At 38.2% G+C, this 13,959-nt stretch overlaps 1 protein-coding gene across 5 annotated transcripts in view; it reads right to left on the bottom strand.

Moving 5' to 3' along the window:
• Positions 1-13,959, bottom strand: part of DYNC1I1 (dynein cytoplasmic 1 intermediate chain 1) — a 427,557-nt gene that overhangs the window by 13,929 nt on the left and 399,669 nt on the right. For all 5 annotated transcript variants that reach the window (XM_027775320.1, XM_014591225.2, XM_014591224.2 and 2 more), the window contains 2 exons: positions 11,270-11,410; positions 6,955-7,080 (listed from right to left, as the gene is read on the bottom strand). In XM_027775320.1, coding sequence (XP_027631121.1) covers positions 6,955-7,080; positions 11,270-11,410 — 267 coding nt within the window. The remainder of the gene's footprint in view (positions 1-6,954; positions 7,081-11,269; positions 11,411-13,959) is intronic.

Below are 13,959 nucleotides of genomic sequence, written 5' to 3'. Positions count from 1 at the left end.
CAAAGCAAACAATTATCGCCCGAGTGTAATCCACTTAAAAACCATAAGTGTATTGTATTTGTTCTGCGTCACTCAAATCCCTTTAAACTTTCAGCTTCTGCAGTAGATGAGATGCTACTGCATCTAACTGCTCTTAAAAGTGCAAGAGAAACGGCTCATGGACTCTCTTTCCTTTTATTCTTAATTCTTGCTGGCCATGAAGAGCATTTGAGACCCTTTTTACACTGTCCTTATATGTAACACCTTGACCATCATGTTCAAAAATCTTACCTAGGTCATTTTTTTTTTCTGTTGGGATTCCCATTGAACTTTCAACTCCAACTTTTCATTTCATCTTTAAAATACATTCCAAACATTTAAAATCATGCTTTGTGTTTGTAACAGTTACATTTGGTTTCCCAGAGTCACTTCTACTTTTCTCTTTCAAAGCCCCTTTAATATATTAATAACCTTCAAGTGTATTTTTTGGAATTTTTAATAAAATGACTAATATTCTTTTGGTCCCAACACAGTAATATCAAACAAACTATTTGAAATGCAATGTAAGAGTTAAAGTGGGAAGATTTTATATCGAATGGTATCAAAGTGAAGAGTTAAAATTTAAGAAGTTTCCTAGGTAATTAGTGATTGGGATACCAGACAAATAAAGTTAGGGTGGTAAGATGGATCCATCCATCTCCCAAATCACGGTTTTTACATTGCCACTTTATTTTTCAAATCCTACTTTAAGCTGAAAATGATTTTGAAATTTATCATCTGCCTTCTGTAAAAATATAATCAGGGATTTGAAGCCTATGTGTATTTATCACAACTGAAAACAAAATCTTCCCTGGAAGAGGTTAATGGAAAAAGAAATAATAGGAGGTGGAAGATAAACTGCTTCTTTCAAAACTGGAGTTGCAAACAGCATTCTAACTAATTCAGATAAGCAGCAAACATAGTTGTTAGGGGATATTTATGACAGCCGCATCTGTGTGACAGCACTGAAGCATTAACAATGGCAGCGGGCTTTCTATAAAACACATCTGCAAGAAAGACAGGTAGATAGGCTGGCTATCAATCATCAGGACACGTGAATAATGCTACACTCACTGGCCCATGTGCTGTGAAAGTCAGCTCCACATACGTCGAAAAGCTTGCTCTTCAGTAAAAGAAATACAGCAGTAATTTTATTTTGAATTCTTTAAAATGTGTGCTCACACATCGTTGGGGGAAAGAAATCCAACAATGATTAACAGCTCTGGGTGAGTATACTCTGAAGCAGAATACACTCTACGTTATCAAGGTATATTACTAATTTATGACTTGTTATCTTACCCAGGTTTCAATTAATCGAATAGGCTCCTATAGTGCCAAATTAGGCTGTATTCCATAGTTCAGCAATTTATCCAAACTTATTCAAGAACTATGCTCGTATTTTTTAATTTTAGGTTTCAGAAAATGTAAATGGTGCCTGCAACCACTATCTAGTTAAGTAACTTTTGAATGTACAAATAGAATAAAAATTATAGCCAAATAATAAAAGAGGTCTTCTCTGTCTTTTGTTGGATTCACGTAACTTCCATTTATGCTAATGGGAGTTAAGCACCTGCTCTGCAAAGAAAATAGACCCCTATCTGTGAAAATCAATGTGTACAGCATATTTTCCAGATACAATGCTGAAATCAAACAACCGAAAATGTGTGCTATATAAACACAGCATCATGTGGCCTACCTGAAAACATTGCTGTTTTAGATTTTACCTCCTGAGTCATAGGCCCCAGATATTACTCATGTGTTTGTTGTTTAAATGTAACAAAAAGCAAAAAAGGGGGAAGGGGATATACAAACTTCGTCTGGAGACTTCAGTGGGCTCATGCACAATCCTCTGTTTACCCTTCTGGAACTTCATAATCAATTGCATCAGTGTATCTGGATTCAAGCCACTGCTCTCTGCTATCATCTTAAAAGTCATGGAAGATAATTGTGCATAATAGAGGAGGGCACAGTCATGGGGCACTGTGCTGGGACTCCCTGCAGCAGCTGCAGGTTCAGCTGGGACAGGAGATGAAGCAGACGATTGTTAGTGACTGGTGACACTGGAGTCCCTTTCTGCAGTGCCCTTCTCATTGAGTGCCAGGTCTCACAGGAAGGCAAGTCTACCTGGACCTGAACAGGGGATGTCGCCAACAGGAGTCACAGAAGTCTCTCTCTCCCTTTCTTTTAAATGTTTCCAGAGGGCATGTGCACTTGCCAGAGAGAGAGAGAGAGAGAGAGAGGGAGGGAGAGAGAGAGAGAGAGAGAGAAAGCACCTCCCCATGGGAAATGGTCACACTGCAATCCCTTCTCCTCCATTTCTCCCATCTTTGGGATTTGAGGGGCACACGTGCACATGCACCTAGTGTGTTTCTCAAGCCATGGAATCTAGGACTAGCACCAGTCAGCCATGTGGGGCTCCAGCTGCCTTAACCACCAAGCCACAAGCTGGCCCAGAGGCCTCTCTTATCAGAGAATTCTCCACAACAGTGTGGGCACAGAAAGACTGTCTCACTCCACTTCAACTATCGTCGGCATGTTAGAGATCATTCCCCAAATTATATTGTACTTTCAGTCAGATTTACCATGTGATCTGAACAGGGCTGTGGGGAGGTAAATTAGAATCTCCAGTACGGCTTTGGTTCTATCTTTAAGAGTCCCATGATGTATATAATGGAGAATTGTTTTTCTTCTCATTCAACACTTTAAAATAGTTTTTAAAAATAGGTAATAAGATCGTATAGCATACACTACATCTAATCACATTTCTAGAGATTTCTCATTCCGCCTAATAATCTAGGTTGAGACCCAAAATGTTCTTTTCTGATTTGCCTCATGAGAGGTATTAAAAGCAGCACTCTTATGGACAGGACTGGCTGTATAACCTGTAGGTAGGGCTCCGTGAAAAACGAAAATGAGGGGTCCCTCTATAAAAACTATTATATAATTGCAAGACAATGAGAGCAGAGTATTAAACCAAGCTCACGGCTCTGCTAAGCACAAGGCCCCAAGTAGCTACCCAGATCCCAGTCCCATGAAGCCGTCCTCATTTGTGGAATAGGGTGTTGGCAAGGATAGTCCCCTGCCTTTCCTCTCCAGCCTAACAGAAGTCTCCATCAAATCAGCACTGGAAGAATGAATGTGAGATGTTTTCCCACAGATGTGTATTCAATGCACTGCAGTCCCAAGGAAAATGGGTCAGCAATGTGGACTCTAAAAACTGCTATTTACTTTCTTATATAGATTATATCCTAAGACTTATCGAAAGTGTTTCATCTTCTACCACAAAGCAAAGATTTTTGTCCACAGGCTGGCATGACCCTGGTGAGGAGTTCAGTTTTAATGGGGACCAGAGGACCAATTTTGAAAGCTGATAATGGTAGCACAGCCTAGTGGCAATTTGGTTTTCAGCGTCATGTTTTCTTTTTTTTTTTCTTCCCTCTATTTTTTTTTCTTTTAAAAATGGTTTCTGCTAAAATACCTTCCCTTATGTCAGTCATGCATCAGCCTTAGATTTGACCTCTAGTTCTAAATGGGCCAGCTTGCTGTGAAGGCACTCCATCTGGCTTTCTGCAGTTCGCGTGATTTGGAAGGCTGGGGGGCACGGTTCCTATGGTGCCCTTCTCGCCTAAGCACGGTTACGCTCTGTCAGTTCTAGGCTGGTGGAAGATACAATAGTGACTATAATAATGGCAGCGTGACCCATACAGGGATCTACCTGCGTTTCTCAGAAGTGGGCTTCAGCTAAGCCTCAGTTGGAGAGAAGACATCTTTTATTTTAGTGCATGGCACCTGCACCGACTGGGTCTTCAGAATTTCAGAAAAGGCATGGAGGTGAGAAAGAAAACCAGAAACACTTCCTCTAATTTCCCCAAGTATAAAACACCTTACAAAAATAGTTAATAAATAAACCATAGATAAGAAGAAATGACTTTGTTAAGTCTGAGGCTTTTTTTTTAAGCTATAGATTGCTTTGTATATGATCAAACATAACAGAAAGAATTGTTCGAGTGTATAAGCCTATCCTGATTTTTAGCCATTCTGAGAAGGGCTAGAAGATGGTAATATTACCTACTTTCAATAAAATAGTATATCCTTTCTTTTCCCCCGTGGTAGTGAATTTGTAGGGATAAACAACCCTACAAATTGTTTGGCCTATTATATGTCACAGAGATTTTCTATAGCCTGTCTAGACTCCAGACAATAGGCGAGACCGGCCTATAGTTGCAGACATTTCTATAGTCTGTAATATCACTTAGAAAAGTAAGGGCAGTAACACAAAAATGAAAACCAGCCTGACCTGCCAGTACGAAGGTAGAAATATGAGTGTAACAACACTTTACAATTTAGAAATGATGATAGCATCCTGGAAAGAAGTTTTAGTAGCCACATCAGCTGAAGCAACGTCTACAAAATCATGTACACTCCCCAAATATTAGCCATATTCAAGCAATTCTGTCCATAAGCTATCAAATCACTTAATTAATTACAGGAAATTCCATATCTATCTCCTGTTGCATCATTTTTTTATTATTGCATAGAGATGGTGTGTGTGGATGTATGTGCACATGCACAGGTGTATGCAATGCATTTTAAGTCAACAGAAAAATTTTCAAAAGGACTTTCTTTAAATAAACGAGATTACTGAACTGTTTTTCAGCTCTCTTGAAATATAATAAAGGCAGATGAAATAATAAACTTTGCATATACGTTCTTAAGACACATTATGTAGTTTTTAAAGAATTATTTAGTTTAATTTATTTGTTATTGTTTTTCAGTTTGACCAGAGAGAGGCAGAGAGGGAGAGATAGAGAAAGTGAGGAAACTAGTTGCCAGATCCAAGCCTTGAACCATGGTCAGCCATGTGGGAGTTCAGCACCTCAACCACCATGCCACCTGCCAGCCCCAACATTATGTGTTTTCATGGGAGGTAGAGAAGAGTTTTCAAATTTCATTATTTTATACCATTTCATCTCTGAGCATGTTTCCACATATATTTCTTTCCCAACATTACACTTGTTATAAACTAAAGAAGGAAGGAAGGAAGGAAGAAAGAAAGAAAGAGGGAGAGAAAGAGAGGAACTAAAGGAAAATAAAAGAGAAAAAGAAAGAAGCTTTATTTGTTTATTTCTTTTCCTTTAAAATTTTTAAGACAGTCTCACTGTTCTGACCCTCCTTACTCCAGCCTCCCATCTGGGACACTGGGTATGCTCCACTACGACCAACTTGTTTTCCATCAAGATCTCGCCATATTGCCCAGGCCTGCCTCATTTCTCTCAATACTCCTGCCTTGGCCTCCAGAGTCACTGGAATCAAAAACTCATGGCCCCAAGCCTTGCCTTTAAGTTGGATGGAAAATCGGACACAGGCCTTCCGCCTGGTCTCAGCTGCGAGCAGCAGTGCCTTAGCAACAGGTGCCACCACGACCAGGCCCTTTGTGTCTTTATATCCTCCTTTACTTCCCTTTAAATATTTTTAGGAAATGATCCAACAGAGAATATTTATTTTTGTTGTTTGGTTTAATTTTGACAAATACCACAGAAAAGTTACATTAAATTTTAAAAATACTAAAGAAAACACAATTGAAACACTATTGGCAATTTTTTGGACTCAGGGGAGATTCTCTTTTCTAAAAATCCAAACTACCTCAATAGTCAATAGACCCTTTGCATCCTCATTGGGAGCTAGTATAACAGACTTCTTGTGACTATTGCAATGACTCCACTTATGGCTCAGGCACCAGTAGGTGTCCAACAAAATAGGTAACATCAGTAAAACCAAGAGCGTCTTCTAGTTGTTTTACTTCAGAGCTGTGCAACCTGCAATGGAAAACTCCCACCTCTAAGTCATTCAGTTTCTGTCCCTGGCTGTATTATAAAAAAAAAAAAAAATCATCTAGCTTGTTTCAACATAATCAACTATACTATATAGCAGCATATAATATGTCATCAAAAGTTTCATTGTAGACCAAACCGTCTAAGATTGCCAAATGTATAGAATGCTGATTGATGAAACCATAAAGAACCCTTCTCAGTGTGATCAGCTAAACCCTTCAACCAGGCACTCACAGAGCACTTTCTAGGTCTAGGACGTTATGCATACAAATGTGGTATATTTTCCCCCCTGAAATGCAAATGTTAGATTCATATGATGCCAAAATAGCATTACCCAACACTCATGTTGTTTTGCCTGAAAGTTCAATATTTTCTTTGTCTTTAAGAAAAAAATCCTTTAACCTCACCAGAAATGAAGCTTTTTGTCAACACCTTTTCATATAGTAAAAATAAACAGATTAACTTAAGTATAATTGACTTATAGTATTAAATATAGTCTAAAAATTCAGTATTTGCTTGAAATAAAAGATGTGTGCTTTCCCCTTTCATAGTGCCATGATATTCAGGACTACTTTACATATCATTCAATAAGACACACCAAAGGGACGTATATCTCACATAATAACTTTGGATACCATGACCATGGTACAAAAGTTCTAATTAACCTCAGTCTTTTTAATTGGCTACACTTTAATCCAAGAAAAATAGGATATATTTTAACTGGGCATACCAACTAAACCTTGACTTTTCAAGTAAATAACACATTCTAAATTCAATGTTAGCATGAAGGAGTTGGCAAACTTTTCAAGCTCATGAAATTGGTGGGAAGTGGCCTGGTTCATCACAGGATAGCTGGGAATTCTACAGCATTCTAAAAGGAGCCTGAATCATTAACTAAAACGTCCTGAGCATGGAGACAGAAGATCAAATTAGGCCCTAAGGAAGTCTCACCAAACTCCCACTGAAGTCAATGGAAATTTGCAAACGCACTCGAGAGGGTTCTTGCGGCCCACAAGGCCTTGTCAATAATTTCGTGAGGTTTTTAAAACAGATACAGAAGTAAAAAACAAAAACAAAAAACACAACAACATAAACACACACATACCTCGCCAACGTCGTAGATCCAAATCCGACCTTCTGAATCCCCAACAGCAACTTCTTTGCCAGCTTGAGCCCAACGAACACGGTTTAGGGCAGATGCCCCCTCAATGGCTACACTTGCTGTTGGAACCTGTCACAGGGGTTATGACAGAAAAAGAGATTGTCTGAATATGAATTTAAATTTGTAAATTTACAATGGTATGTTTAACTGGATGAGTCACCACTGCCTTCAAGTGCGTGAAGTAATATACATCCCTTGTGCAGGGGTAAAAAGGATTCATTGTTCTTAAATCATATGCTCCACTGAATTAAGGGGTAGAGAGAAGAGACACTTTAACAAAAAAGGAAAGGAGGGAGAGTTTTTTTTTTTTTTCCCCCACAATCAATGGGCAGTGAGTGACATAAATATTTCTCCAGATTACGGTGGGTATACATCGAACATACAAACATAGTAGCTAAACGGAGTACTTCACCATCCAGGTCATGATTTATAGATTGGTGGAGAGAGAGATTTCAAGATTTACCAAGAGGAAGGCTACTGTACAAGTCAGTAAAAGGGTTGTAGGGTGGCATCAAAGTCATATTCTTCCGAGTCTTCAGGGAGAAAATAAATATAGGTATTGATCCCTCAAAACCTCATCAGGGAGGGGATGATTAGAAGTAAAGAAAAAACACAAACTTAAAACTTCAAATATATCAAATTCTCTCTCTCTTTTCAGTTTTTTTCTCGAAGACAGTACCGAGGTGTATGAAGTACCCACAATTTGGGCAGTATCCCCAGAGAGGTATCCTGACAGAATGTAGTCACCCACTTGTAGAAAACACCTTATATCTCAAAAACACCCAAAGTCTGAAAACGTTTATAACAAAATGAACATGAACTAGAGGTGGTGAAGAGGAACCTAGGCTCTGTGTTATAAGAACCTTAGTACTTAGGAAAAGAATTTTAGAATTTGATGTCTCCCCCCTCTTCTAGCATCAGTTGTGTAAACTCTCGTCTTCAAGGTAGGAAGTTGACAAATGACGTAAAGATCTGAGCACCTGAGCCTTCTGTGAGAAAGTTGAATAAGAAAGGACAACACACTCTTAAGAAAGAAAAAGGTAAATGCTCAAACAACAACAAAAAGGGGGGGGGGAGTGAAAAGAGGGCCACCAAGATCATCTCTCACCACTGTCCAAGACGGCGTCTAATAAACATGTCGCATTAGGGTGGGAATGGGTACTGTGACTCAGCATCCCTGGCATTCTGTTATTCAGGGAACTGAAACCATCTGTTTATATGAAACTATTGACCCAATACCTCTTTTTAAAATAGCAATAAAAATTCTATCATATCTAAGAATCTATGTTTAAACTTAATCTTGAAATCAATAAAAATTCTCTTACCTGCTTAAATCATTGTATGTCAATTGTGAGCAAAAAAAATGTAAAACAAAAGTCCCCAGCTCATTTATTTTTTAAAAAGTACACAATTTCTACAGTAAAGGTACCTGCTGTGCAGGCTAGACTCTGAATTTTTAACCAAACCTTTCAGAGGGCAAAACAATGTGAATTTAGAAGGACCATAATTCTGTCAATATTCTTTATTATTAGTGTGCTGCCCAGAAAACACATCTGTGATTTAGTTATAGAGTCCTCAGAGTTCGTTTTTAACAGCATAATTTAGAAGGATCTTATAAAATTATTACCTAATTCCATCACTTAATTGTATTCACTATCAGATTTTATTTATAAACAATCTCAAAAATGAAATTAAAATGTTCAATTTTAATATGAATATAACAAAAAAACACTTAACATTGGCCGTTTGATACATTTAAAATAATGCCTCATATATTTTTAAAATTGTATTTATTTGGAATAGAAGTAATAGAGCAAACCGAACACTTTTTTAGACATTTAAAAATATCCTCTCTTTATAGATATTATAAATGGTAAAAAATAGTCATTACCGTCTATGGCATGAGCTAAAACATTAATGAATACATGAAGAAAATGACAAAATACGTTTGTATTAATTAGACCAATAATGGCCTTTCGAAAGTTAAAGGGCATAATAAAAATAACCCATATGTTCTGTTCCTCTTATTCTTATACTTGGGTTTCACAAGTTTTTCCATTTCTCATGGGTCAATCATTTTCATTGCAAATATATATGTATATAAATATATATGAATATATACATACTCATACATACAAAGCACGTGCTATAACACTAAACAGAAGATATTAGTAATATCAAGGTAGGTAAAGATGAACTATCCTTGCATAGGAGCAGCTGGGATAACTTGGTCAAAAAGTTTAGTAATTTAAACAACAAAACACACTGCTATGCTAGGAATTCAGGGTCTTTTTTATTATTATTTTTTAACAAGTTCAGTTCCTGATCTGACAAGTATTTGAAAAATCTTGTTCAACTTGACTGAAGGCAAACATGATTGTAAAAATGATTTGAGGGTTTTGAAAAGGGTTCAATTATTTACTAGATTGAAATTAGACTCAATATATCTCCAATGCTATTGTAAAAGCAGAATTACATTTATCACAAAACTATGATCAGTAATGGCTTTTTTTAAAAAATGGCTATAAAACACTTATGCAGTTGTCTCTTGATACCTAGAGAAAGAGAAGGGAAAATATTACACTTGGCAATGCTAAGACTTTACTTTCATTTTACCTAAGAAACAGATTTTTTAAAAAAAGATTACATCGAAATTATTAAGGAGTTGAACACTTTCTTCCTCTGCATGCATTGTAGTGCGGATTACCTAAATATCACCTCAACAAAGTCTGATTTCTGATAGAGCAGTCCCTTAAGTCAATCTGGAAAACGTTTGTTTTTTTGGTTGCTTTAAGGGAATGAGTTTCTTCTAGCAAATAGAAGCAATATGATTTTAATCAACAGTGATGAAAGACTTTGGGAAACCATTACAATGAAGGGTAATAACATCTTTCTATTAAAAGCAATAATGTTATAAACATTTCAACATCCCAAATGATGGGCATTTCTTGTACTCAAGCCTTTTGATTATTTTTGAAACTGTTTCATTATATAACTCATCCTTCTCACAAACTTCCTATAGCGAATAAGAAAAGCAGATTTAAATTAGGAGGTTTTTAAAAGGTGACTATTTGGCAGGGGTTATAAGTTTATTTATCCTTGCAGATACACTGATTCAATAATCACACCTGAGGGATATTTCCCTGCCCACCCCCCACAAAAAAAAAAAAAATGCTAAGGGAGCCTACCCATCCTCATAACCTCCAGCTGGAGGCTTTCTAATTAAAAAGGCTGAGCTGTTTCCTGCTCCAAACACTTCAAAAGACCTCTCTCTTGTTCTTCACTTGACATATAGTTTGTAGCCCTCGTCCTTCTTACCTGTCCATTCTTATTTATGGACAGCTTCCCTGAGTTAGACACCAAGAAAGGGTGCAGAGGTCATTTTATTTCATAAAAATTGAAGAACATGTTATATTCGCATAAGAAACAAAAACAAAAGCCCCTCAAACTCAGAGCAGCTGAACTAGCACCTCACTAATCCTGAGATTGGAAAAAAGAAACAATGCATATGACATAATTTTAAAACACATATATATATGCACACAAATATATATATGTATATGTATATATATAGCATACTTTCAAAATACATCTTTATATCAACTATTTTTCTTAAAAAATGAGTATCATTCAATTATGTACTACTCTAAATGTGACGTGTTAAAATATCGTTCAAAAATACAGAGTTTGATAAACCTGTTCAAAGTTACAGACTGGTGTCAAAGTCTGCCTTCAAGTTCAATATCTTAGAAAAGGAACGTTTGCCTTGGTGAAAAATCAAATAGTTGATAGATACAAAATAGTCAACAGAAGCATCTTTTATGGATTCAAAATAGAACTCACACAAATAAATGTTGACACACAGCCCTTTTAAAAAACCAATCTAAAATCAGCGTCCACAAAAGCTTACTTTCCCAAGTGTTCGCAGATAAAGTTATTTCAACTCTGCTCTGAAAAGTGCCTGTGAGTCCTTTCCCTATGGGAAAGGGCATGAACGCATCATGGTTTTGCTCTTTGCAAAAGTAGGTCGTTGATTGTCCAGGATCTGCCACGGTTTAGGGATGAAGTGAGATTAAGTGGTGTGGGGCCACTGCCTCTGCCACTTCCCTTCAGGGTAGTCAAGAATGGGGGGCCTGCAACCCTGCTGTAATTGGAAGGGTCTGGCCAAAAAAGGCCGACTGGAGAACGAGGGAGAGCCTGGCGTGGCCACTGAGCCCCCCTCCCAGCCCTGGCCCTGGGCGCCTGCGCCGCGGCTCACCTCGGTGTCATTGTTGAGGTTCCAGAGGTCCAAGCGCCCCATCCCGTCCACGCAGGCAAAGAGCGCGGGATGCACGGGGGACCACATGACATCGTACACATAGTCTGCATTGTCTTCAAAGGAGTAGAGCGGCTTGTTGTGCTGTAAAGCAGAGAGACCGTGAAGACTTTGTGGCGCTGCTGCTGCCTCGGGCTGTCTAGAGAGCCTAATTAAAAACTTTGCACATTCACAAAGTGTCATAAAACTTCCCGAGATGAAAGTCCTCGGGAAGGTGAACCGGAGCTTTAATGTGACTAGAACTGTCCAGTGGCATAAATAAATACCGGGGGGATGAGGGAGATTGAAGGGGCTGGGGGCAGGCATGGGCGGGGGAGGCGGTTTTAGACACAGTCACGGGAGACATTCCAGACAGGTGGACCGGACTGCCCATTAGCCCGGAATTCTCGCCGAGCAACGCTTTGCTAGTCGCTGGGCGCCTAAACCCGACCGTGGTCCGCCGGGCTCAGACCCGCGGGGATGCTTGGAGGCGCAAGCGGCCTCCGCCACCCCCAACTCTTTGCATCGAAGGCAACGCCTGCCACCTCGTGGTCCTTGTCTGTCGCTGCAACGGCTGCTGGGCTTGCAGTCCAACTCTAGGTCAAATGCATATTTTAACGGTTCCTTTGCGGCAGGGAATAGGGGCAGTTATTTAAAAGAAATTATGGCTTTTTTTGGAGGTGAAAATTTCACGGTCCTAGCACCCTGGTGTCTATACAGAGGGGCTGTTCCTCAAAATCTTATTTAAAGGAAATTATGGCTTGTCTAGGAGGTGAAAATTTCACGGTCCTAGCACCCTGGTGTCTATACAGAGGGTCTGTTCCTCAAAATCAGGTGGACCTATGTGGCTCATTGCAAGATTCCAGAACCTCCATAGAAAATGAACCATTATTTTCTAGATCACCCAGTATTTCCAAACCCTGTAAAAAAAAAAAAAATGGTTCCTAGGTGAAACACGTTGGCATACCCCCACTGCATATAAATGCACCCACTCCAGAGGGATACAATAAATTAAAATGGCACTCTTGATTTCCAGTGAATATTGTCACATCAAAATAGCACAGAAGTCAGAGGCAAGTTTGAAAGTACACCAGAAATAAAACGTAATTGGACTGCATGAATTATTCATTCCATCTGGCTTGTCTTATTCTAATTTCTGCATAATGGCTTTACTAATCCCTGATCAATTAATGTAAAATGAAATTTAAATGATAATGAAAGCCCTAGAGATAAAAGAAATTAAGTATTCTTATATCTTCTGACAGAAATCTAAACAATGGGAGTTTTTCCCCCCCAATGTCGTCTTCATCCAGTCAGCTGCCTGTACTCTCTTCATGGGCTCGGCTGAATGGCCGTACAGGCCAGAGTAATAAGATCAAGGAAAGATAACATACACTATGAACAATCAAATCCTTTCTGCACTGAATGTTCAAACACATGCATCTGTAGGGAATCGGCTTCAAATGTTAGCGTGAACTCTCCAAGTGTACTGGTAGTGAATGTAAAGAGCACGCAATGCATGGGCTGAAATCCCAGTGAGAAACAGCAGTGCAAAAACAAGAAGACTTCTGTAACCTGAATCGAATGCAAACATTTGTTAAGGTAGTAACTAAACGTGATTTCCCATTTCGTAAATTATGTTGCTCTGGCCTTTAAAACAACTGCTCAGAACGGAACAAAATTTTAAAAGTAACACAGATATTAGATGGGCTAGTGTATGTGTGAGGGGGAGAGAGAGGTCTAATTTTTAATTCAAGAAACATCTGATGGAGGTATGACTTTTAAAAAGGCCTATGCTATTGTGATAAAAAAGAACTGGATGTTACCCTCATAACCTTCTATTTTTTATTTTGTAATTTTTTTCTGGCAAAAGATGTACTACACGCCATGTTCACAGTATGATTTGAAGGGAAAAATACTTGCTTTCTGGCTACTTACCTAGTTTCTTTCTTCCTCTCACTGTTTGAACTAGTGATGCAATCTATATTCTCCAGAAAATCTGAATATCTAACTAAGGACACTTCCAAATAGTAGACCGTATTATTTTTCCTTTTTAATATCTTTTAAGAGGCAGTGTGGAATAGTTGGTCCTTCACTGACTATTTGTGAATATTAAATTCTCTTAGTAGAAGATTATTATTTCATTGAAAATTCTTGATTTATAGCTAGCCAGCCATGATTGTTGAAGAACACGAATAACACCTTTTTTTAGGGTCAATGGTGGTAAAGACTTACATATGCTTACAAAAGCTGATTCTCATTAGCTCAGCTGCTAGTGTATCTGAGGGTATACAGGTCCAGATGCAGGTACAGATATCCACATATAGACATATAATAAACACATAACGTATCTGCAATCCTTGTTTGCATCTACAAAATCTATCCAGCTTTGAACATTTTGTAAGAAGCTGATATTATTTGACATCTTAATTCCGTAATAAATTATTCTATTAATTTCTAGTGGTCTGTTTTTCTATTTCTTTTTCTTTTAGTAGTTTCTTCCCTGAGAAATATCAACTTTTACTATATCCTGGAGATGACTTTTTAAACATGTGGAAATAACTGCTATTGTTTATAGTACCCCAAACTAGTTTTCTCACATTTGATAGTAATAAATACTGTCCTGATGAAATGCTATTATCCTCCAGCCTTTC

This window comes from Tupaia chinensis, unplaced genomic scaffold (assembly GCF_000334495.1).
Source record: "Tupaia chinensis unplaced genomic scaffold, TupChi_1.0 Scaffold000544_1, whole genome shotgun sequence".
Taxonomy (NCBI): domain Eukaryota; kingdom Metazoa; phylum Chordata; class Mammalia; order Scandentia; family Tupaiidae; genus Tupaia; species Tupaia belangeri.
The sequence above is the reverse complement of the archived record's forward strand: the minus strand, read 5'-3'. Positions and strand labels throughout refer to the sequence as shown.